The sequence below is a fragment of the Haliaeetus albicilla genome, chromosome 6, assembly GCF_947461875.1.
Source record: "Haliaeetus albicilla chromosome 6, bHalAlb1.1, whole genome shotgun sequence".
Taxonomy (NCBI): domain Eukaryota; kingdom Metazoa; phylum Chordata; class Aves; order Accipitriformes; family Accipitridae; genus Haliaeetus; species Haliaeetus albicilla.
Window position 1 is genome coordinate 14,337,311 of NC_091488.1, and position 25,798 is coordinate 14,363,108.

The 25,798-nt window shown below is 42.2% G+C and overlaps 1 protein-coding gene across 5 annotated transcripts; it reads right to left on the reverse strand.

Annotated features, from left to right (window-relative positions):
- Positions 1-1,920: 1,920 nt before the first annotated feature.
- Positions 1,921-25,798, reverse strand: KCNJ15 (potassium inwardly rectifying channel subfamily J member 15). 5 transcript variants are annotated; one of them, XM_069785112.1, is made up of 3 exons: positions 24,320-25,798; positions 22,179-22,265; positions 1,921-4,050 (listed from the first exon to the last, which is right to left on the reverse strand). In XM_069785112.1, the coding sequence occupies exon 3, from the start codon at positions 4,032-4,034 to the stop codon at positions 2,904-2,906; it is 1,131 nt and encodes a 376-aa protein (XP_069641213.1). In that variant the 5' UTR covers positions 4,035-4,050; positions 22,179-22,265; positions 24,320-25,798; the 3' UTR covers positions 1,921-2,903. The 5 variants fall into 5 exon arrangements, with proteins under 5 accessions (XP_069641213.1, XP_069641214.1, XP_069641216.1 ...); XM_069785113.1 differs by lacking the exon at positions 22,179-22,265; XM_069785115.1 differs by lacking the exons at positions 22,179-22,265; positions 24,320-25,798 and adding an exon at positions 6,009-7,079.

The following is a 25,798-nucleotide window of genomic DNA, read 5'->3' on the forward strand; positions in this document are numbered from 1 at the left end:
GTTGTGCTTGCACAAAAGCATGAAGGCAAAGTACAGCTTGTTGCAGAGTAAGACTGTGTTCTGAAGCTGGAATGGATGAATAGCAATGCATTTTATATTATACAAATGTATGTATATAATACTACTGTACAGGCTCTCACTAGCTGATGAAGGTTGGCTTTGACTTTGCCAAAGTTTTCTAGTGTTTTCCTTTTCTTTTCTTTTCTTTTTTTTTTTTTTTAAGACTTGTAGGACTGAAATTTCAGACAAAATAATTTCTGTGATGCTTTTTTTCTTTCCAAGGCTTTTGCTCATGATGTTTTTTCTTCAGAATAACCTAATGACTGGAATGGCCTAGTGAACATAGCGACTGAACCTTGGTATTGATATACACAAGGACTTAGGTGTCTACCTACTTGCTTAGCTCCCAAAGCGAAGCCTGGAGCAGCCTGGTCTCTAGGCTCCTAAATGGCTGCCACAGAAGTCCCCACACAAGTACATTGCTGCAGCTGGGTACCCACAGGACTTCCTAGATCTGACACTCAAGAAACACGTAGGCCCACTGGGACTTGGCATGTGTGTACCCTACAGGGCTCAATGCCCTAGGATTTCTTAAGATACAAGCAAGAAAGTGCGATAACAAGTTTATTGAAACCAATGGAGTGCTCACCTGAAGGATACAAATTGACATGTCTGTCTTTGTTTCCAGGGATGGGAAGAGGATGGGAGGAAGGGGATCAGTTCATCATCAGGTACTTCTGGAGAAGAACCAGCTCACCTGCTGTTGGTGAAGCTCTTTTACAGTCCATACACAGGCAATTACTTTAGGAATGATCTGAGCACTTACCCAGATAAGAAAAAATTGGAGTGTATGTCTGATTATCAAAACACGGAGGCTAAGGCTTGGCAGAAGTAGGGTTAAGACACCTGCGCACTTTCACCTCAGCATCCCAAAACACTGTTCTTTCTTTGAGTTGTAGGACATGAACCTCAGGTCTACAAAGTGACTGCAAAAATTTATGGAGCATACATGTTTCCTTGCAATGAAACAAGTGATCAGACAAAGTGAAGGAAAATTGAAAATTAACAATCAATAATTTAAACATTAACATCCTCTATATGTGGTTGCAAATGAAACCTGTGTGATAACACAGCATAATACCACCTGGGAATTCTTTCTAAAAATGCTAGGCGGGCCCTGTAATTACAATGGTTTGAGAAACCTTGCTTGTATTGTTGTGGGTAGGGAGCCTTCTTCGATTAATTTGAGTCTCTCTCTTCAGACAATTACTTGGATCTCTGACTTCTCACACAGAAGAGCTAACCGTTTACATGAGCAGTTTTAAGCCTCTCATGGTCCCCCTTACTACCGTCCTACCCCCCCTTCTTCTTGACATTCATTCGTGGTGCCATGGGCATCTCTGCGCTCAACTTGCTGCGTGCCTCTTTAGGCACCAAGCTAGATTAATTTATTGTATAGAGTATTGTACGGCAGACTGCAGGACCACATTCCACTAGGCCACACGGTGCCGGGAAGCTAAGCACAGTAACAGTAATTGTAATGATGCCAAAAGTCCTTTCATCACTGCAGGCCTTGGTGGCTCTCAGGCCAAGACCTGGCCCACAGGCCCAAAACTCGTACTTAATACAGCTTTTCCTTGCCAAAGCTTTAGAGGAGCAAAATCTCTAGAACTCAGAAAGCTGCCAAAGTGATATCAGTCAGAAATAATTTCTAAGTCCCGTTAAAAAAGCTGAGTTATGCATACTAGGCATGCTACGTGGACACCACTGCTACCTGGTTTGCTACCCATAACCTGACCGCCGTAGTGATCTGCTGAGTCCCTGGGTTCTGTGCGGGATGCAACTGCCTACGCCAAGCACTCGGCTTTTTCTCCGAGGTACCACACCCTCTCCCCGTGCCACAAAGAGATCAGGAGCTGCTCAAATTAAATTCCTTTATTAATGGAATGGTTTTAATAGACCAAAAATGAAATGGATGAAAGGAATGCTTGTCCTTTATGGTTGCCAAAGAAAGTAAATGTTGTCTACAGACATTATACAGCTTTCTTTTAACCAAAATTAAATACGGTCCATAGCAAAGCAAGCAATCTGTAGAAATGTATTGTTATGCTGCTATTGCAAACTACTTACATTGGATAAAAAACAGGTGTCTCAAAGCCAGCTTTAACCTTAGTTGATTACTGTAATGATTCTGTGTATCTTGCCCTCATCTCCCCTTTTTGCTATTATACATAAATCGGGCATTAACAAGGTTAAAAAAGTGAGTGATCACAAAACAATCACAAAACGAGCTCTGAGTAGCAGAGACAGAGAGCGAGCTCCCTTCCTCACCACCCAGCACGACTACTCTGTCACCCTCCTTCAAGATTTAAGAAGGAGTTTATAACCTCCCTAGAGGCTCTTCCCACATCCAACCATTTGTGTATCCAATCAATTTACTTTCAGTGCCAGGAATCCCCACTAAGGCAATACCTGGTATGAGAATATACATTTTAAATATACATATTTTAAAGGAGCATATTTTCTTATAGCAGTACGGTGTGCTGTCTCTGTGAATCCGTGTTCACAGTAAAACCATGTCAAATAAATATTTGAAGGAATCAGCACAGTGCATCCAGTTTCACTTTCCAAACGGAAAGTGGTGTGTCTGCTTTTAGTGGTGGTATAAGGCAGAGACTTAATACAAATCCAACTTTGCTAAGTCACGATCATGAACAAAGAAATCCTGCCTAATTACAAAATACTTGATTAACAACTCAGCCAAACAAAGGGATAGGTTTACTATACACCAAATCTATTTGCTGAAAAGGACTTCACTGCCAGTTTCATAGCAGACATACAGCACAGAGATTATGTTTTTTCAGTTTGCGAAAAGAATTAGTCAGAATAGTTTGTCCATTCAGTCAAACATTGCTCTGCTGCAACAACATCGTTCTCAGTTCCCTTTCTCTTTGATCCTCCTGCCTGTATTTCTCCTCTAGTTTTTGTTTTTCAGAGTCCATACTATAAAAAGTGGAATCTGTGCTTCTCCTAATCTTCTCAAACTGACTGAAATCCGCAACGTACTTTCCATTTGGAGAGAGAGAAACCACAGGCACGAACTCGTAGCCCCAGTGGATCTCCTCGGGGATGTAGGAAGTCCTGCTTTGGCAGACAGCACTGGTGGACTCCACCGTGGCGTTCAGGAGCACCACAAGCTCAAAGTCCTTCTCCTTGAGATTTTGAGGTGTGAGATCTCTTAAAGGGCTGCTCTCATCCAAAATATGGTAGAAGGTTAAAGGCAAAATGAGAAATGGACTTTCTGAAGAGGAGTCAACATTGAACTTGACACTGGCTTGATTCAGCAGGATCCGCTCCCCTTCTTTGGTTTCATATGTTTGAAGAAGCTTCCCAGACAGCTGACACTGTATCAGAAGGCTCTTCCTCATATTTGCTACTCTGATCACTAGGCAAAGTTCTCCATTGTGTTTAGTAATGACGGCACAGTGGCTGAATTTAATAGTCTCTGCCCTTTTTTTAGGTCTTGCAATTTTGGCCAGAAAGGTACCTGTGATGAAGATTTCAATCAAGGTGGTGATGACCAGTTGGGCCACAAGTAAGAAAATGGCATGAGGACACTCCTCTGTAATGAAACGAAATCCATAGCCAATGGTTGTCTGTGACTCCAGGGAGAAGAGGAATGCCCCAGTCAGAGAGTCTACGTTCTTGACACATGGCTCACGCTTTGGGGTGAACTTGTTTATTTCTAAATCACCATGAAGGAATGCAATGGCATAGTAGATAACTCCAAAGAGGAACCAGGTCATAACAAAAGTAGCAGCAAATAAGGTGAGTTTGTACCTCCACTTCATGTCTATAACTGTAGTCCACAAATCTTGAAGGTAGAGTAGGTAAATGCCATCGACTTTGTCTATCCGCACATTGCTGTGACCACTTTTGGACATCACACGGGGTTTGTGTGCCTTAAGCATGGCAGTGTCAATGCCTCCGTTAACCAGTGGGACGCGGGACATATTAATCTTTGTGGTTTCCATCCTCACTGCTTCAGTCCTAAGGAGAGAATAAAAGAAGATTGTTACTTAATGAAATCAAAGCACATAACTGATTCTGAAAAGCATTTGATGGAAAGAAGGCACAAACATAATCTGAACACAGCAGCAGTGAATAAAAACAATTGGAAATCAAAGTTACCATCATACAATATCTGACATTACAAATAATTTGGAAAAAAAAAAAATCATTCTTTGATTCTGGTGACTGCCAGATATGGAAAAGTAAGTTTCTTTTATGATAGCCTGCAAAAGAAATTTGACAAAGCTGAAATTTTATATTAGCACTTTATTTCTGTAAAATGCATTAAATTTTTTTTCTTACGTTTCTCTAGAGAAGAGGCTCTTTTTGATTACTGAGCAGGTTTTCTTTAATGCCCTGAAGAGAGACATCTGATCAAAATTAAAGTCGCGTCAATGCTTGGTTTAGAACGCAGATCCAGCACACCACCTCTGTCTCTTCCTGCGACGGAGACAAAATGAGCCAGACCAGCTTTCACTGTGAACAATTAACTTCCACAAGTGATTTACTCAGTCGGATCTGGCTCTTTGTTACAAACTTACAACTAACCTAGAGGGAAACAAAGCAGACCTGAACACATCAAAGTCGAGATTTGGAAAGGAATATTTACACCTGAAAACACTTCGAAGATGTTTGCACTGTACAGCACTCCGATTTTAAGCCGTCTAAGGAAAAAAAAAGGAGGCAATTCACAAAGTCAGCATTCTAGCCATGGGCCCTGACCTGCGCGAACCCAGCAATCATTGGACCACCCGACTCTTGAAGTTTGTTTACTGTGCATCAGTCCGGATGGAGAATAAGTGTGCAGACACTCAGGACTGAACAAAGCCCACAGAGTGAAGCAGAACAGTGCCTGTGCCAGTTTGATGAGGCAAGTAACAAGACCCGGCTTGCAGGACTAGACAGTGATTACGTAGAGCGAGGACAGTGCATGTTATAGTCGTTTCCAACAACAAAACTTCCTGCTGACAAAAACAACAAAGAAAGAAAACATCCCATGCATCCTTTGTGCTTTGGCAGGTCGTACAAAAAGCATTGTTTTGTTCCATTGTTTTCCTCAAAAAGAGCCTTAAGTAAGTGATTCGTTTTCGTGAACCACTGAAAAAAAAAAAAAAGAAGAAGAACGTCTTCCTTATAGCTACTTAAAAGAATTTTGCAGGAAGTACAAGATATATTTGTGGTACACACATGTGCCAGTCCAGGACATCAGCATAATTGCTCACTGAAGTACCTTTCCTGTTATGTCAATTAAGGAGAATTTTATTTTATGACTATACCCATCACACTGTTGCAGGCTCTCTGGGAAAGGGTAATTAAACTTAACTCCCATTAACACCTGTAGCTCATTCCAATTTTGGTTTAATCACCAACATTTCTCTTCCATAGCCAAGGAGCCATTGCCATATATATATATATATGTGTATATATATATATAAAAGAAAGGAGTGCATCAATGATCCCAGTAGGAGATTCCTTATGTGACAGTCAAATCAACCCACAGTGCGCAGCATGTCCGGATAATAAACAGGAAAAAACCTTCAAGTGATCTGAAAAAGAACAACGGGAGGAAATGGGGGGGTGGGAAGGAGCATACATGCAACTGCTCTTTAGGCAAACTCAAAATCAAGCGCTACTGTCAGTGCGTGTTAAATACAGGCAACCTCTCATGGGAAAGCTTTTAGAAAAATGCATACCACTTAGTCAAGAGGCTCCATTCGCCACACCGAACCTCACCCTGCATAAGCTATAGATATAAAATGTATGCAAAAATCTGTCCCGAAATAAGTACGCTTCTTCTGAAGCACACTTCCCTTTAGCTACTACTTTCAGGCACAAACATTACGTTGTCAGAACAAATTTCCCTGCCACGGATTGCTAGGCCAGGAGATAGCTGGCGTTTCCAATCCAGCCCCATCCCATGCCCCTGCTCAGCCTACCTGGACGCCTGCTCCTGGGAGCAGCTCCCCAGGGCTGCCGGCTCCTCCTCCTCTGGAGGCCACCAGGATAGAGACGGACAAGGCTCCACCTTCCCTCCTTGGTACGCTGGCTGGTGGGCTTTTGCTGGTGGGGCAGGAGTCTTTTGCTGGTGGGGCAGGCAAAGAGCAGACTTACCTGCTCAGGGTCAGGGGTGGCCCAAGGCGAGGGACGCGTGGACAGTCAGCACAGCACACTCGCCGTGGCTTTACCATGCCCAAGAAACACCGGCTTCTGCACAAGTGGTCGGCATATGTGCGGTAAATATTGCATGTTTGGGATGCACTGGGCATGCTGTGCGGAGCAGCTCTGCCCCACATGCACTGTGGCTCTGGTACTTCCTTCACGTGCCAGACTTGGTACGTGTACACTGCACCATTCGTCTGCAGCACCAGCCGGGTCCACAGTTTCAACCGGCACAAGGGCCTGGTAAGAGTTCTTGCCCCTGCCTCTGCTCTGCCCTGAAATACATTGTTCCCTGTCCGGGAGAAACAGAGAATATCCTCACACTGCTACCTGCTGCATTTTGAGACCTGGTGGAGGACACCTAACATCACAGACACACTGACATGCCGTAGCAGAAGAGATCCCCCCACAAGATGGGAGGTAGGAAGATAGTTGCAAGGCACAATGTCTTCCCTGGGCTACGCCAGCGGAGGGACAGCCACAAAATTTGCCATTTGAGGCTTAATCTGAGACATAAAGTTTTGCTGCAGCCCTGGGCAATGTCTGGCACGCTCCAGACTGTTTCATCTCACAACCAAAGCCGCTTCTCACTGTGCCTCTCTACTGTTCGCATGTGTAAAGTTCATCTCCGCATGTGAGGTCAGCATGGCAGAGCTGTTAGTTTTGGAGTCCGCCATAGATGAAAGGGGCTGTATCAGAGCTCCCCTGTCACCTTTTGTGTCCTCCCTTGATTTGTATTTCTGTATGTGACAAAGTTACTCAGCTTTACAGTGATTTCCTGAAATGGATCCCAGCCAATTTCTGGTGCTTTTTTTGGTGGTAGGGTATTTTTTGTGTTGATTTGCTTCCTATTTTTTTCTCTTACATCACTTTTTCCTGTGTGATCCTGAATTCCTCTAGTGCTCTTTTCCTCTCCAGGGAAATTCATCTTGGTTTCCTTTCCCTGCAGAAATACTTCCTTTCTTCTCTGCCACACCGATACGGGAAGAGAGGATCTGTCATGCCGCCTTGGAGCAGCACTGCCTCTGCTCCCCTCCCTTATTGCTGGCAGCAGCCAGCAGCAGTCATCTGGGAGAAGAAACTCTGATGAAACCAACAGCGGAACAAAACTGGGCTTCAGAGGAGAGTTTTCCCCTGCCCTCCACTTCCCCACTGTTTCCTGAGTGAAGTGACCAGTACAATATCCCACAGTAAATCAGTAAATGATTTGTTGGTGTCCGTATGTATAAACCCCATGTTATAACATCTGCATTACTATTTCCTTATACCTTATATAGGCACCTCAGATGCTCTACGCCTTGACAACCATCCCCAGCACCTCAGCCAAAAGATTTTGGTTTGTTTGGTTCCTACTCCTTTCCTGCTAAATCAGAAAGCACATCTACCACAGTACATTAATATAAGCAAACAAGCCTGAGTAATAATAGTATACATTTTTAAATTAAAAGAACATCTACTGTCCATTAGCTAACTGATTTTACACTGATAAAGTATTTTTTATTACTGTAAAAAACCCTCTACTCAAACTGTAGCTGCAAATAGAAGTGAACTGAAGTACAGTTAAGGAAACAGATACTTCAAAAGGGAAGAAAATGAAATTGTCTCAGACTTGTCTAGCACTCTAATGTCCTATGAATTACCTCCTTTCCTCACCAGCCCTTTGGAACAGCCAAAGGAGACTGCCCATCAGAGCACATGCTGGTAAGGAAGTTTAGTGCAGACAAAGTCAATAAAACATAGAGCTACATACCAAACCACCAACCATGAATACCTTGATGTTAAGGTAATTCCAGCAGCCAGGGATATAACAAGCACATTAACACTGCTTCCAGAGACCACATTATCAAGAAGTCGAAGCCAGCTTGCATACATGCAAAAATGTTCCTGTTGCATGAAGCCAGATTTGCTTGTGCAAGATCTCTTTTGGCAGACACAACTGATTAAAAGCGTACAGGAGCATGACTTGTTCAAATGGCTTCAGCTGTTTGCTTTTTTTCAAATCAGATATCCTTTGCCACTTGAGCAAACCCTCATGCACACTTCACTACTACTCTGATACAGGGGCAAAACTTGAACTGTTTTTTCAACCAGCATAAACCATTAGCAGGCTTGGCATTAAAAAAATGCAGGGCTGTGAAAGAAAACATTGAAAAGAACTACATAATCTTTAGATCTTTCCTAGGACTGATGTGGTTCAGTAGGTTGTAAAAGTCCCTCCTGAATTCTCAGTGCTCTGCCTAGCATGAACACCCTCGTCCCTTTGGGCAATGCACCAGGTTATGCCGCACAATTATCAACCAGCAAAAACCTCCTCTGTAGCCGAGTTATGGAATAGAAAAGCAGAGAGCAAAGGTAGAGGGAGGGAAGCAGTGGTTGCAAAAAGATGCTTCATCTCGGCCACACGCTGCAGTACGCAGTCATACAGCTGGACGCTGCTACCCTGGACTTCATAAAAGAGTCCTTCAGTGCTAGGACTGATCAGCGTTGAGAGTGGTGATAGGCAGGCTGGCAGTCAGTCATTTTGTGAAAGATGCTGCCTTTAAGAACTAAATGAACACCTTTTTATTTTATTTCACAAAAGGACTGAGCCAAGAGAACTGTAAATACGCCCTCAAGTCAAAATCTGTTCCCAAAGCTGTGCCTTCAGCTTCCCATCCCTCCGTAGAGCCACCCATCAGCGCAGGGCAGCCCAGAGAATGGTGACTCTCCCCGGGCTCGGGCACGCATGAGCGGGTGGAAGCAGAGGCACGGCCGAGCCCGCAGGCAGGATAGCGTCCGGGGGCTGCAGAACTGGCGGCGTCGGAGCTGGGGGTGAGCAGCGCAGTGCGGGAGCTAGCGGCGTGTTTTTCATCACTCACGGCAAGGCCAGGGCAACAACCGTTTCCAGACCAGTGTTAAGAAAGTGAAAACCCAAATCCATCTTTGTCTGTCCTAGGCTGCCTGCCTGACATCTGGCCATGGAAGATGAATTAAAGCTGGAGAAGTGTCATGGTGCATTGTTTCTAAGGGAGTTCTGTTCAGGAATCTTGTTCTTTCCAAGGGCAGGATGTAAGGTTTTGCAGTAACTGTTGATTTACGTAGATGAGCCTTGGAAACTACACTGATGCAAGCAAATAGAAAAACAACCAAGCAGGCAGAGAGAAGGCAAAAGATGACTCAAAGCTTATTGAGGTTAATGGAGAAGCTCCCAGTGATTTCACAGGTCTCTGGATCAGGCCTTCAAGTGGAGAAAAAGCACATACTGCTAGCATCTGAACAGCTAACACTCTGCAAGTGAGCTGTCTGTCCTTCGAAAAACCTGCCCGCCAGCCTCTGCCCTGGGGTTTGTGGGTGAACAGAGCACTGGGTCGTGCAGAGCCTTCAGTCTGGGAACCTTCAAATATGCCAAAGTCTTCTTTCAGAAAGAAGTAAGTAAACTGATCAGTTTCTGAAACTGTCCTTTTTGTGTTCGGTAATATGGTTTATACAATGCTGCTGGAAAAGAGAGAAAGGTTCCCCAGAAACCTGTTCTCCTCTTTTATTTTTACGAATAGCTTTTCTTCAGCAGTACAACATTCAATACCTTTGAATGTCTCCCTTGCTGGGGTATTGTTGCTTCAAACTCTATTCTATTTCAAACACTTCATTAGCACAGTTAAGCATTTAAAACCTGCCTCTGCTGTGATGCTTTTCCCACCCACTAACCCTTTCCTCATTCTTGCTGTGCAAACCTTAGCTGTCTCTTTCTACCCGGGCAAGTCTAAACAGACTCTCGAGAGCCTGTCCTTTCTGTTTCTGAGGAGCTGGGTGCCAGAACTGCTCTGCAAGGCTGAAAGGGACATTATTGTTGCATTATGCTTATCAAGCTCATACCCTGTACCTCCACTTTCATTTACATCTTTGACCTTCTGTAGGAACCTTAGTGACCCCTTACAGTAGGCCTCCAGCACAGGCAAACATCTCAGCAACACCACAGAGAAGGAACTGAGCTAAGGGAGGGTGGGAGTGATGTCCTATCCCAGTCGATCTTAGCAGTCAATAGTAAGGCCAGCACTAGACTTTTAGAGAGCTTAACACCTACTGCTGTCCTGTTTCGCAGTCACTGCCACTATTTCTTCACTCTTCCCTTCTAGGATGCCTTTGGGGGCTTTCAGGAGCTACATCCTGTCCTTCTTTCTCCCTGAGGTGTTTCTTTTTTCCATGAGGGTATCTATCCTTATCCTGTTTTCCCTCATTAGAAGCCCATTCCTTTCTTCTTTCCCACTCTCTGCGAATCAAAAGATACAAACTAGTTGTTGTGCTTACACCACCACCAGAGGAGCATGTAGCCGTAGCAGCAGAGCTGTTTCTCACAAGACTGCACTCTGTTTTATGTTCTGCAAGTATCTTACCGTAGGTTTACAGCACCTATTCCTGACCCCTCCATCATATGACTCTGTTTTCAATGGTTTCAAATTTTGCAAGGCTTCAATCCTTTGGGCTGAGGTTTTCCTCAAGACTGGTCACAAGTGAACACACTTTTTTATTCATTGTTTACTTAATGTGTCAGTCAAAACAAAATAGCCATTTCCAAAATCAAAGCCAAGAAAATATGTTTTGGGATGTTTCTGTGTCCATGTTAAGACAGTTTTGGTGTCTTTTCCTTCAGGAAGGCAGAGTGTAAATGCATAAGCAATTCTTGGCGCAGAGACGGAAGCTCACACTCCCCATGGCCAGCTGAGCACCCTAACAGCTTGGCCATAGAGTAATGTCAATGTCTTCTTGCTTTCTGGCCTTATAAATCCTCATCCATACAGTGATGCAGCTTCATTAGGAAGTGCAGAGTCTCCCCTCCCTATCTACCCAGTTCCTTATTAGTGAACTTCCCTGCAAGGGTGGAAATGTGGGAACAAATTGCCTCAGACACAGGGAGGAGTCTCACCTCCACCTCCTTCGATGGTCAGATTTGGGAACACAAGTGGCAGCAGACACACAGTTCTGGGAGACTTGCTATGCAGGGAGGAGATGGAGAAGTAGAGAAGGGGTATGTTGGGAGAAGATTGAAGAAAAGCCAAGGAATGCCTCATTTCTGGCTCTTCTTGCTTAGACGCAAGATAAACTAATCCATTTGGTGCCTTACAGGGTGTTTTGTGGCATGCCCAAATGCAGAGCTGCTGGGTGCCCAGCAAAATGAGGGTCAGAAATGGAGACACCTGTACATGTCGAGCACTTCCAGCACAAAACAGAAGCTGGGCAGGGATTTTCTGCAAAATAGTTTTTCACTGAGTCAACTAAGGCCTACCTAAGTCCTACTTAAGTACTTAACTGCCTTTTGGGGAACGGGCCTTCTGCCAGCCAGCTGCTCCAGCTGCTGTGAGAGTGTGCTTTCACACAGCCCCCACTGCCTTCCCCATGCCAGTGTGAGGACAGGCCACCTCGCTGGAGCACGGCTCCCAGGGGAGCACCAGCAGGCAAAGGCACCCAGAGCGGCCCTCTGATTTCAGGGCTGGGGCTCAAGGTGGTTGAGTTGTTTGCCCAGAGGCATATTTTACCTCTCTTTATGCTTATTTATATACTGCCTGGTATAAATCACCTGGCTATAATCTGACCGCACGAGCTCATGTGCCAAGACAGTTTCATGTTTCTGTACACAACCAAGGGATGACTATATTTCCTTCTAGTGGTGGCAGCTTTTATAATGATATAGAAAATAATGAGTTTGAACCCATCTACTGCTTAGTTCCTAGGGAAGGGAGTCCCCTCCCAGGTCAGCGCAGAGCACAAATGTACCAGACTGAGCTGCTGCCTAAGTTTGCTGTTACTGTGGTTCCTTGCTCCCTGTAGCTTGGCTGTACCCTTGTTTTCCTTTCTTTCACAGCAGGTAAAGGACAGCACCTTGGGTTTAACCTCTCCAGTACTCACCCATCACTTCACAAGCTGGTAGTCGTGTACTCTACCACTGAATACTAATACTAATGCTAATACTAATACTAATAAAGTTAAACTCAGAGCAAGTGATTTGCCAATCTGCAGTTAGTTTGAAATTTGCTGCTTTTGTTTCAGACCTGAAGGGTTAGTGGGACAGAAAGCTTGTGTGGTTTCTTTTCTTGTTTGTTTGCTTTTCTCTCCAAATTCATTTCTTGGTCTAATAAAAATCTGGTTTCATTTAAAAACAAACAAGCAAACAAAACCAAAACCAGACACTTACTCTAGATTTTTAATTTAAATTGTCAGCAGGTGGCTGAAAATGAATAGTAATGTGCCTAGTCATGGTTATGCAAGAGGCAGGGAGAAAATTTAGCACTTTGCTGATAGTTCATGAAAGCTGGCTAAAACGTCTGCAGTCTGCCTTCCCCAGGGCCTCTTCTTCTCCCTGTTTCTCAGCTACCATGGCTGGTACATGAAAGATACTTATCAGGCAGCAGTGGGGTATTTCAAATCATTTAGAGTGGTTTGTGCCCCTCTTCCCCTTCTTGGACTACAGATACCCTGAGCCTCAAACCCAACATTGGACACCAGGTCCCAGCACCAGCCTTGTCTTCGCTCTGATGAGCAGGGCCATCGCATCCTACCTGTATGTTAACTGTACAAGCACGAATACATCCAGTGGCTCAGCAGCTCTCTTTTTAATTACCATTTGCCATGCCAATTCATCGCATGATGCATGCACTGTATCCCAGTCAAGTTGGGGTTTGTTTTTTAATTAGTCATTGCGCACCGGGGCTCTCATAGCTCACTGTAGGTGTGGCTGAGAGGTGAGGCTCCCTGCAGGGTGTCAGGCTTCTGCTGTGGCAGATTGTTTAATGTGATCTCTCCATATGAAAGCTGCATTTCCTGTAAATCACAGCACTCCTTTAGCCCATACCACGAGACATTACGTTGGTGGAGGAATGACCTTAGCACCCCACAAATATCCCACTGCATGTACACACTCACAAACACTGCCGAAATAAACATGTTTATAATTTTCCATCTCTATGCAGTCAGTAAGTCTCAAAAATGAAATACCAGTCTCTGAAAAGAATTTTCCACCAAAAAATGTCTGCGCCTTTTAAATATGTAAAAACCTCAATAGTATTGAAAATAATGGTAGGGCTGCAAAAGGCAAGGAAACTAGCAAGGGAAAAAAGCATTTTATTTAAAGATCTGTATATTGGTAACCTTTTGTTTATCTAGTGCCTAATGTAGAAGGAATCAAATCTAACTGGGGAAACGGCACATTTTGACCCAGCAGGAAGATGGACCCTCTTACAGCAGTAAAGCTTTTCCTCTGTAACAGTTGCCAGGTCTCTCCTACCTGTATGGTGTAGCTGCTTTGCACTGCTTCATCTAGGCAGAGTAACAATAAATGCAGAGTAACCTGCTAATTAAGCCATATTCATGGCTTCTATGCATGTCTAGGACATACCAGTGAAGTTGGCTGTGTGATTTTTGCAATACTACAAAGCACATTTCCAAGAAAGAAGGATGGGTTTGGCATGGTTTCATCTTAAAACTTGTTACAAGCTGATTTTCTCAGGAAGTTATTTGGTTATGAAGAATTGCCTTACCTGTGTGAACAAGTTCATACTGTGGAAAATGTTTTCAAAAAGTGACTCTTTCATGCTAGCAAAATGCAGCCTGTGAGACAAAGTATCCACTTCCCTCACCCAAACCTAATGATTTTTAAATTGGATGTCTTTCTCTCTTAGGTAAAGCACAGATGGTGCTACTGACACAGCAGAGATACATATAGATTACTTACTTAGTTTTGGATAATGAATTAGTTTATTGTGAATTACAGAGTAAGTGTGGCCAGTATTCTCTTTGAGGGACACAACAGCTTCAAAAATGTTCATTCCTCCTCTGTTTTCTCTGCACTACAAAGATTTCAAATTGCACCAAGCACCCATTTCCCTTGATTGTCCAGGTCCGATAAACAGAGAACAAGTTCTACTTGATCTCAAACAAACATTTGGTAGCTACTTAACAAAAACAAAATATTAAAACTTTTAAATGCTGGAAAGAAAATTCAATAGTGTCCAATAAAATCGGGACATGATATTTCACAGGTGAACATATATATGCATTTACATAGAAATCATAGGTTCATTTTTACTATTCAAAATATTGCTTCATGGTATGTGTGTTTTCATAAATGAGGCATTGCCTATTCTGTAAAGCACAAGCAGTTGCAAATATCAAGTATCAATGTGGGAGATTTTGGTGTATCTAGAGTCAGTTGTGAATGCATCGTCTTTTACATATGTTTCCCTTTGTGCCATTATTACCCTTAATAAAGTCTCTAGGTCTTGACACAAAATAATTTTCTCAAACAGCAAGTCTCGGACACATCCACAATGCCCAGTAACCGCAACCTGTGACTATGGTCTCGGAGCAAAGTCTTCACCCAGTCAAGTCTCCCCTTGAGCTTTGCCAAAGCACTGCCCAAACAGTCACAACGCAGTCCCCAGGGGCCACTGGTGTCACCCTGGGGCTCATGCAACCTGTCCCCGTCCTCATCTCTATCCCTGGCCCCACTCCCGTCCTGGACCTGCTGCTGCCCCAGCCAGGCATTGCCTTCTCACTGGTCTCATGGAGGGTGGCCACAGCTCCTGGGGGGACAGAAATGGTCACGGGGGTCCTACGAACCATTAAAATGCTGCACTGGTGTGTAAACTAGGGCCTTTCACCTGTCTCTTTGAAGTGGTCAGGGACAAATAAAAAATATCAGTGACACTTTCTTGTTGGTGTGGGGTTGCTTATTCTCAGTACTGCCCCAGAGTTTTATTTCAGGGCAGCGATCTCTTTTTTTTTTTTCTGACCAATCCATGGATGTGGTTAATTTAAGGTTTAAAAGGCTTTTTCTCACACATACACACACACCCATATATGTTTTCCACTGAAGTCTGTGCTTTTTCCTAGACCCACCCAAATTCCAGTACATAGCTCACTTGTGTGCCAAGCTTTCATACTCTCCATGCAATGAATGGAAAAATGCCCTTTTTTCCACTTCTGCACATTTTGAGGGGAGGAGGAGGGGGAGAGCATGTAGAAGAGTGGGAGGAAAGGCCTCCAGAGGAATTTAGTTATACCTGTTATTTCAGAGCAGAAACAGGAAAGAGTCCCAGTGTCACCCATGGGAACACTGTTTCTGCCCATGGGTGGAGGTGCATGGGGTCCAAGCCCCACTGCTTGCTTAGGACTCTAAGCTGTCTTTGTGGAGTGCTAAGGAGATTTAAAAATGAACAATTATAAAGTCAAAGTAGCATAAGCTGCTGGCTGGTATGTGTTTCCATTCTGTTTATATGAAGTACTTTAGTAACACTCTTGAATGCATTGATATTTTATGAGAGGGATGAAAAAAAAATCAAAGCTTAATGGTGAAAAACGCTGGGGAGTTTTAAATAGAAGTGATAGTTTTCAGCTGTGTCATTCTGTGCTCCCTTTAATAGGGTATTTCAGGCCATAAGCATCCGATGAAAGGTGGGGGACTGAGAGCAAAGGGCTCCTCTTGTCACCCCCAGCAGCGTGGCAGAGGGAAGGCTGCAGGACAACCACCTTTCCACCTCTGCCCACGCCTTCCCTCCTACACCCCCTGCCTTTGTAGCTAATGGGGTGGCAGGACCCCCCAGGCCACAGGGAAGGAGCCAGCAAAGCCCTGTTCCCTCCTGCTATTGCATCCCCAGGGTGAACCCCAGGGCTGTAACAACATGCAAGCACCAGGCAAAGCCTTTTCCATTGCACTCGCCTCCATGGGGATTCTCTGATATCTGGTTAAGGCTGGTCCCCCTTGACTTCCTCCTTGCAGTGAAGGCATTAATAAAGTCTCTCTGACTTACAGAGCCACCTAGTTTCATGAAGCTTGTTGGAACGTAATTTCTGAAGCCTCTGTTCACCTGCCAAGTTAAGTTGAAATTAGCCTGCGGATTTAAATATGTGGGCTGTTTTGTATCCCTTCGTTTTGAGGGGATGGAAATGAAAATATGCTAGGTTAATTACTTATCCTTTCCATCAACAAAATGTTATCATTGTACAGAACCTTATTGCAAAAAATGGAATAAAAAAATACACATTTTTAAGAAAAATCTGTTTCCCAAGTTTCTTGACTGGGAGGTTACGCAGCTCAGGATTGTATGTCTTCCAGATAAACTCCCACGGAATCAGAGGGAAAAGAATATTTGTTTTCCTCATTGCTTTCCCAAATTACTTGATCCCTGCCAATTTCCATGACACAGACCCCTCAGTCTGCTGCAGAGACTGTGGCTTCTGAAAGGGAGGAAATAGCATGAATGTACTGGTGCACATCACTGTTTTTTGATTTTCTCGCCAAACCAAAAATATCAAAACAAACAAAAAAATGCAAAAAAAAAGTTTCAACTTTTCTGGCAAAATAAAAAAAAAAGTAATTCTGGACTGAAGATGTTGTTTGTTTAAACCAAAACTAAACCTTTCATTTTATTTTGACATTTGTATAGATGTGTGTGTGTGTGTGTGTGTGTGTCTGATTTAAATCACTTGAGGAAAAAAACATTGCTTGAGGTGACAGATCACAACATCTTGCTTCCACAAAGTCAAAATTAAAATTTTTAACTTTCAAAATTGTTTTCAGTCTAAGCTGCTTTATCTTGTTCACATGAATTCATTGTATCTTTCATCTGACCTAAATCTGCATTTTCAGCCCACAAGATTTGGGGCTGAAAAATCTCAGCCTTCTGTAACTGTAAAGACCATATGAGTTTCCTGGCTGGTTCAGTGACAAGTGAAGCTTGTGCAATGAACTACTGTTCCTCTTAGGACAACACAGCAGAAGCAATGCTTGTCCCCATTCCTGGGATATGAGGACATAACTGTGTGATTCACTGGTCATTTTCCTTTGTCCTATAGTTTCTTGGGAACATCCATAAAAGCTTTGTGGTGCTATGGTACAACAGGCTGAAAAAAAAGCAGTGATAATGTGCCCAAACAAGAAAAAAGCTCATGCTGTTTTTCAAAGTTACTACATTTCCTTATTCTCAAAGGAGGTTATTTTGCTTGTTTATTTACACATACCTTATCTTTATGACTGTTCCTTTATGAACCCATGTCATCTCAAAAGCTCCACAATCTTTTACAGTTGGGAACTTGGGAAGGTCTAGCTTTGATCACTGAAGTAATTAGACTGAATAGAACATTGTTCATGTTCTGCTGAGAATAGTTTCCGACTACATTCAGAATACCACAAACTTATTTTTAAAATTCTACAATATTCAGCAACTTCTACCTTGTTTTTTGTAAGTTTTACAGATGCCGTGAATTTCAGAAGTCACTTTGATGTTTTCCAAGCAGCCTGATTTATGAGAACAAAAAATACCACCATTCCCCAATTACTTTCTGTCGCCTTGTTATAAGGCTTGATACATCAATGGAAATATAGTCTGGCGGAGGAGACCAGGCATAAAGAATAACTGGGGTATGAGGAAATCAACTACATCTCCCACAAGAGATCATTCTTTCAGTGGAATAATCAAACTTTTTGATCTCTAACCCTCTGTACTTTTCCTGTAATATTTAATTTAATAAAGCCTCCATTTTCATTGAAAAACACACTTGATGGGAAATGTGTAACTAGATCTAGTAGACATTTATATGTTATTTTAGTGCTATTTATGTGTTATTTTACTGCTATTGAACAGAATTCATATTTTGCAGACAATTGCTAAAGATAAGTGGTAGCAAAAAGCAGCTAAGCAGACTATGAATATATCAATTGCAGCAGCCTATTTCAAATGGGGTTAAGATAGTGCCATTGCTGAAAGTTCCAGAGACAGACTCCACTAGTCAGATGACAGAAAAAGCCTTCACTCACTGCTCTGGTGACACGCTGTCAAACCCAGCCTTTCCCCAAAGGACATTTCCTTTCTGAAAGCACTTCCTCTGCTCCACTTGCTGTATGGTTCAGACTTCTTGTCTGTAGGCAGCTTGAGGCCACAGCATCTCCAAAATCCACCTTTTCTTCAAGTCCAGAATTTCAGTTTATTAATTAACCATTTCCCAATGTGCCTCTTGTTCACACTCTTTCTCATCTGTTCCATGGCCAAATGACTGAAACTTCTAGGGCAAAAATCTTACTTCCTTTCTGCTATTTTGACCATAATTTTTCCCTTCATTAATGCAAACAACTCTTTCATTACTTCATACCCATAAAGCTCACAGCCTAACCTTTCCACAGCTACTGCCCTGGCCCCCATAGCTCTGCTTTCTTTTGCTCTTTGTTGGCATGTCATTCATCTTTCTCATCAATGCCTACTCCTTGTGATTTTTTTGCTCCCTTCATGTTTTAGACTTCTCTTATGCCATTCGATGGTAGCTTCCCATTTGACATATATGAAATTCCCCCTTTTCACAGTGCAGCTCAAATCTACCTCACCATGCCTAACCTGCCATTCAGCAAGATGGAGCTCGTAATCAGTTGAAAAAAAGAAGATTAAACCAGGGCCATTCAGTGGCATGTGTTGTCTTAAGATGAGCAAAACTGAAGATTAGAAGTTATTTCTGTTAATGGCACCTGGAGTTTTAGGAACTCGGCGAATTCTGAAGCTTTGACCAGTGTTTTCTTCTGAGGCTAGGGAATGAGGATCTGGTCCTTCTCCCAGCTTTTTTGCAGATTTCAGTGTTAATGTTTGAGCTCATATAGTATGTATTATTAGCAACATGCTTAAATCAAAGTTTCTAGTGAGAACACAAGGGTTATTGACTTCCGTGGTACTGTCAGTCTTTATGTGACAGCTTGGGTGGTTAACAAGTTTCTTAAGATCATATAAAGCAATCAGAAACAAAAGCTTTTCCTTGATTATGTAATCATTATTTATAAAACCTAAAGAAGTATTGTAGCATTTAAAGGCATAGTATCCCACTTTTACATCTTATAAACCAGAAATATATCTGCAAAGGCAGAACCCCACATCGAGATGCAGTAGGAGGATATATCACTGGAGTTGCTCCACTGAAATGTTTTCTTGGATTTCTGCACATAAACACTAAGAAATGGTCTTAAAATAAGATTTTATGTTCCCCCTCACCTGAGACCTTACGAAGCGGAGGAAGATTTACTACCAATAAATATTATTCGGGGTTATGAACAAGTCACAGCTTTGGTAATTTTGACAGGAAATTTGACAGAAATTTGACAGCTGACAGGAAAAGAAATGAGCACTAAATTTTAGACATTTTTGTTTCAAAAATATATATTTAAGGTTCAGTACATCTTTGGGGTTGTTTTTTATTTGTTGGTTTGGTTTTGGGGGTCGGTGGTTGTTTTTTTTTTAAACTGCAACAACAGAAGAGAGTAGGAATGAAGTTCAAGGACCAGGCACTCCTCAAGACTTGGGCTGAAGCACCGGTACTATTGTTACCTGTACTGAGGACAGGGAGTGAGGCTTGTAATCTTAAGTGTATTGGCATAATTAGCTCAAGAAGAGAAAGGGTATGAGGAAAAATAACATATATTATTAGGATTCCTGGCAGTATGACAGACGGTTAGACCTCTGCAAAGCTATCTGAAGTATGGCATAATTCTACGAATTTTGCTTGTTGAAATCTGTTCTCACAGATGAAACCAAACAGACCTCAGCTTGGAGCTCATCGTGTGATGCCACCAGATGAAGAACCCCTTCTGGCCTCTACATTTCCCATAGCAGTGTGAAAGGGCCACAGTGTGAATGAGATCCAGACCTGAAGCCTTTTGTTTGTCCATTATACATAGATAAAAATAGCATTGTTAGTTTTCCCACACCTGCCTGAGTCGTGTTCATTCACCTCTAGTCTTGTGGAAGCATTTTACACTGCAGGCCATTTCAGTCTTTGATTCTTTTTTGTTCCTTGACAAGAGCTTTCAGCACCTTTTACGTAGCACATTTCACAACAGGTAACGGACATATTGAAGGCCAGCACCCATGAGCTGACGTTCGCTATGTTAATTTATAACTCATAAACGGAGTCCCTTGTAACAATTGACCTTCTGCCTAGTCTTAGGGAAAGAGGAGTTGTGATCTAAAACCATTAATCCGGGAACAGTCAAGAGACCAACTCCCATGTACCATAGAGGCCACCAAGTGTGCCAGTTAATGAAACTCAATATGGTAATAAAATAAATTGTTGCCTTAGAAGTTTTTCTTTTTTTCATCCTAAGCTTTCACATTGTTGCGAGAATGTTTTGTCATTTGCCTAAGAAAATGAATCAGAATCTCAGGTGCTCTGTATCACTCAAACACCTCCTCCTATATGCTGTTACTCCTTTGGTGTGCGACTGAAGCCCAGCCTTGCTCAAGGGCTGTGAAAGTCACAGAAAGCACATCTTTGTTTGTCCTCCCTCAGTCCTTTTATCCATTGCTTCAGTACATAGAGTTGTGGTTTGGATGCATATTGTGGAGAGAGGGGACTGTTGATAGGTTTGGTGTTGTAGTGTTTGAGGAAGGAAACTTCCAGGAAACATTAATTCTGGATAAGGCAGCAGGAAACTGAAGCCTGTTTGCTTGGGTGAGAGGCTGGAGGGGGTTCAGAAGAGGACAGCTGGCATGGAAGTTTCCAGGGCTAAGGGTAGGCAGCTTTGGGTGGGATCATCGCTAAGCAGAAAACAAGGGAGCACTTATGGGGACCTTTACAGACAAGGTCAGAAAAATTCAGAAACATTTTTTTGGTTGACATTTTCCTTGGAAAATATTGACTGAAATAAAAACCATTTAATCAGGAAGAATTTATTTACTAGTCAAAATGTTGGGAACATCTATTCTATTATATGTTTTTGTCAGGCTGTGTAATTCTAGTGAGGAAAAGGGGAAGTTTTGATCATAATCTATTTTTCCCTTTTCTCTTCATCAGTTCATGCTAAGAATATACCTTTTAAGTCATCTAAGTAGGTGTACTGTTATACATATTGCTTCATTATAGATTACAGTAATTTATTCAACAGAACAACATTTTTATCATACAGCCTCAACACAAAAGTGTTAACTGTAGATAAGAAAAAGTTCATAATGTAAAACCAGAGAGGTATCCTGCAAGCTATGATCTAACTAAGAGTGAATCACCTCAGTTAAAGCAATGGAGATTAAATTAATCTAATCAGGCCATACTATTGTTCCAGTCAAAACTTATTTTACTTTATCACTTTTGATTTACAAAGAGAAGGTGGCTTACCTAGGCTCTCTAAACACAGACAAATCTAGCTGACAATCTCCATGAGAAAAACAAACCAGAAAGGAGTCCAGTGTGGTTTTAAAATGTACCAAGGTGCAGTTCCCAAGCTTTAGAGCTCCCCTCCACCTTAAAAGCCAGCTAAAATGCAGTATGCCCTGAAGGTCAAATTGCAGGGGCTACTTTGAACCAAGTGGAAGAAAGACATTTCTTAAACAAGAAGCCCTCCTGGGAGGCAACAGAAAGGCAGCTGGCTCTCATACCTCTGCAGACACAGTGCAGGGAGAGAAGGGGCTTTGCAAGTGATGAAATGCCTAGATCAAAATGATCAAATGTTCACTACTGACACCTGCAAAGTGAGCCAAATCTCCTCAGCAAGGAGGCCAAGAGGATTCTTAAGCCTTGGTGACTAAAAGCTTGCAAGACTTCCCAGTATCCCCAAGGGTGTCCTGCAAACCTAGGGAATCTGCACAACACCATGGTACTTCCCTGAGGTGTATGATGGGTCCAACCCCTGTCCCAGTTTCAACCTTTCACCAAAGGCAGCCCAAGGTTTGCAAAGGGCTCTGCTCAAAGAAGAAATTTGCCAAAACACTTTCTACCCAGAGGGTAAAAATGACTGCAGATGTGTTACCCCAAAACACATGCCTACCCTCTTTATGTCCAAGCATTTATTTTGTCCAGTAAGAGATGATAATACTTAGAGCATTCATGTCGTTGCTTGCTCTCTTTCCACCTGACCATGACCTCTAACTTGGTGTGAACCTCAGAGTGTACTAGTCATACAAAGACAATTTCATATGCTTAGGAGGAGGAAAAAGTGCTATGGTTCTTACCTGCCATTTTTCTTCCTTCCTCCAGCACAATTAGTAATGTATCCACTCTTTTTGGCTGGTCTCCATGTGTATTTCACACCATTCAGGCTAGATAGGTATAGAATGAGCAGGCGTTTCAATTCATGCACAGCCAATACAAGTGAGCTACTTTTTTCAGCTGTGCCCTGTTCACTCCAAGAGCATGCACATGCTTAATGCCAAGCTATTTACCATATTAAAGATACAAACACACTGAGTGTTAAAATGATCCTCAAGCCTGTGGTAACTCATTCAAGTAAGCCATGAATGTTCTATCACCCCAAGGGGTTAAGCACTGCTCAGCAGGAAGGTAGCTTTCAAATATTTAACATCTAGTGAATTTGTTTGGGCTGAAAGGTTGATTTTAACTGATACTCCAACCAATATTTTTTCTAATTTTCATATACACAGTATAGCCAATAAGGTAAAGACTTTTCCCTCCATTAAAAAAAAAAAAAAGTTATCCCATAATCTGCTTTGTTTTTCCTGGAAGCAAAGTGAATCAAATTTCAAAATGTTCTGAGGTTCAGCATGCAAAACAGTTAAGTTTCTGTTTTTCTTGGCCCCTCACAAGAGTACCGCATGGTACTTCACAACTTTGGTCTCTACCTGTTCCCAAAGAATACAGCCTGTCCCTGTGAACTATGTGGCTTAGGAGACAGAAACAGGAGAGGAGGAGGGAATAAGCCAGACTGCTTTAATGAAATCTGGACAAACAAAAATTTCAGCTCCAATCAGGTCTGTGGGTTGATGGCTTGTTTGTTTCATTGCATGAGGAGCCAGGATAAAAAAGAACTATTTGTTTTCATTTGAAATTCTATAAAAAGTAACAGAACTGAAGTATTGTATGTATGTTGGAAAACCGAAGCCCAAGTCATCTGCTGCTGTTTTTGTCTCTAGGCCATGCCTCATTTACTGGGATTAAATTCTTGGGGAAGTTTTTGGTCTCGTCTACACTCTGCTTTACAAAAGCAATGCCAGTTTGCACTGTACAACCAGCAGTATGTTACATTCCAGGCTTGTTTCCCCCCTCCTATAAGCTGATTATTAGAGAGTGCAGAGAGCATAGTGACATTTTACAACCAAGGAAATAAAGAAGACATTTCTGTGATAAAAAATAGCGCCCATTCCCCCTCAATTTCAAAAAAAGAAATTGCAGGTAATAATATCACAGGAGAACACAGACAATAAGCTTGGCAGATTGGTACGAAGGCACTGTGATCAGAAAGACCCTAGAAATGCCTCTAAATCCAATACAGCCAAAGGCAAGTGAGGAAACAAGGTTAGTTAAAAAGTAATGTAGATACTCCTGGTTCACAAAGGAAAGCTAGCTTTGTTCCTTTTTACAACCAGCACAGTCATGGAGAAAAAAGGAACTTATCTGTAAATCTCTTTACAGCATGATCCCTATGGGAAAATAAAAGGGAGGCAAAAATGAGCTACACTGAAGTAGAGGGGAATTTGTACCACAGGCTCAGACTGTGTTTACTGAGGATAAGCCAAACCTGTTGTAAACAAGTAATATGAAGACACATGCAAAAGTTGGAAGAAAATGCATAATGTTCTCCAACTCAGACATGTTTACATTCTTTATACCTACCACAGAAAACTTACATAATCTTTTCTTATACAGATAGGTAACAAGGACTGGATAAAGTTCTAGGCAAGTTTTCCCACTATGTCAATGAAAACTGACTTCTGCATTGAAAGAACAAAAGCTGACTGAAAGATATGCTTCTAAGACCCTAAAAAGCACTATGTATTTCTGTGAGAAAAAGTCTCTGTCAGGCAAACATTTACAAAGTTAGGTACAGTATCTGACCCCCTCCCCAACATATAAAAATATCAGCCACATACATTACAAACCTCACATTCAGTAGCTTGCATCAGTGGAAAGACCAAACCATGACAGCTTTTGCTTTATCATCGCTAAACTGCCTGTATCTCAAAGTTCGCAGGAAGGCATAATCTTATAAATACTTTTATTTTGCAGACAGTTTCTAAATTCTTAAATTACTAAAATAAGAGAAAAATAGGAAAAGAACCTACTCATTAGCTTTCAGTTCCACACAGTTTCCAAAGCACTGTTAAGCATGTATGCATTTTTGACAAATACCTCTTACCTGTAAAAGAGCAACGTTCAGATTCCTTACTAGATGTTATCGTCATGACAAGTCAAACAACCTTTTTTATAAAAAGTTGGATGTCTTTTCAATAAAGCATGTGTGCATGGTTTAAAAAAAAAAAAAAAAAAACCAAAACACAACCCTCGGAGAGTCTCCCTTCCCACACTGTCAGTCAAAAACAAGTTGGAATAAGTCTGAGTTGGAATTACCTGAATAAAGAAACTGGAGAGAGGGAGGGAGGAGAGGGAGGGAGGGGGAAAGAGAGAGAAAAAAAAAATAGTCTGAGAGGAGACTCAGTGATGTCAGCAGTATGTCTTAAGGAAATCTACAGCTGAGCCCAGCAAACTTTATAACTACATAGCACTCGACACCCAGTTACGTGGTAAGCAAATACCTGCTTAAGAGGAAACTGATGTACTTTTAAAGAACGTCAGTTAATCTTTGAAGAAACTTTAGCCAGGCTGATCAAAGTCCCTTAAAGGCCTTATTGCTTAAATAAATAAGGTTACAAGTGGTTGTATAATGCTAAGAAAAGAGTAAGAAGAATAAAAAGTCAACATTATTGATTACCACTTTCCTGTTGGCAAAAGGGAGGCTGAAACTCATCTGAAATAACTCATACTATGGTTATAACACACTGAGCTGTAGCAGCCACGGACGCAGCTGAAATCCCTGACCACCAAAGTTTCCAATCTGTTTAGCCACAACACTCTTTTCCCTTGATGACTTATTCTGGGTTTGCTTCAGTGCCTTTCCGCTCTTGTTTCCTAGATGCAGAAAGCACAGATTGTGCTGATTTGAACTGGGGAAAGTCAGGTACCTTGAACACAGCGAAGAAGAGGTGTGGATGTTTGCAATCTATAAAACCTGTACACTGCCATTGGTGCCACTCTGGTATTTGATGGGATTCCCAGAACTGAATGCAAACAGCAGCAGTGAAGGGGAAGTCACTGCAGCACTAGAAAGGCTAATGTGATAGCCCTTGGATATCGTTCTTTTGTGTCTGTATTCCCAGGGATACAGCTTCCAGGAATTACTTATATCAGTAAGCTAGTCCAATACACGTGTAGCTCAGCATCACCTGCAGGGACATCCCATGGACGAACCGATGCCAGGTTAACTTCATTCCCTTTTGCTGGGGGAAAGAGGAGATCAACACATGGGGTGAGTGGTTTACTAACAAAAGTCTGCCCACCCCAAATTCACAGAGAACACATTAGCAAAAGCAAAATCTCTCCTTTTCTCAGCAGCATTGGTAAACAGAGGTTTAAATGCCATTAACAGACATTAATAATGTTGTGTATGCAACTGTAGGAAACTAGAGGCTGGAATTCTGCCGTCAAGTGGTCAAGTATGTAGGCATCCAGGCAGTGCCAGTAGGCAGCAGCTGTTTTACATTTAAAAGGACAACAGTTAGATGTGATTTTTTTCACTTTGCCAGAGACTAAAGAATTTCACACGACTTGGATTGTTCCC

What these genes read in the sequence shown, in the direction of transcription:
- KCNJ15 (XM_009928351.2), bottom strand. Translation starts at nt 4,442, where the DNA reads ATGTCTCTCTTCAGGGCATTAAAGAAAACCTGCTCAGTAATCAAAAAG. An exon ending in AGCCTCTTCTCTAGAGAAAC is followed by an intron (nt 4,051 to 4,374) that starts GTAAGAAAAAAA and finishes TTCTCTCCTTAG; the next exon opens with GACTGAAGCAGTGAGGATGG.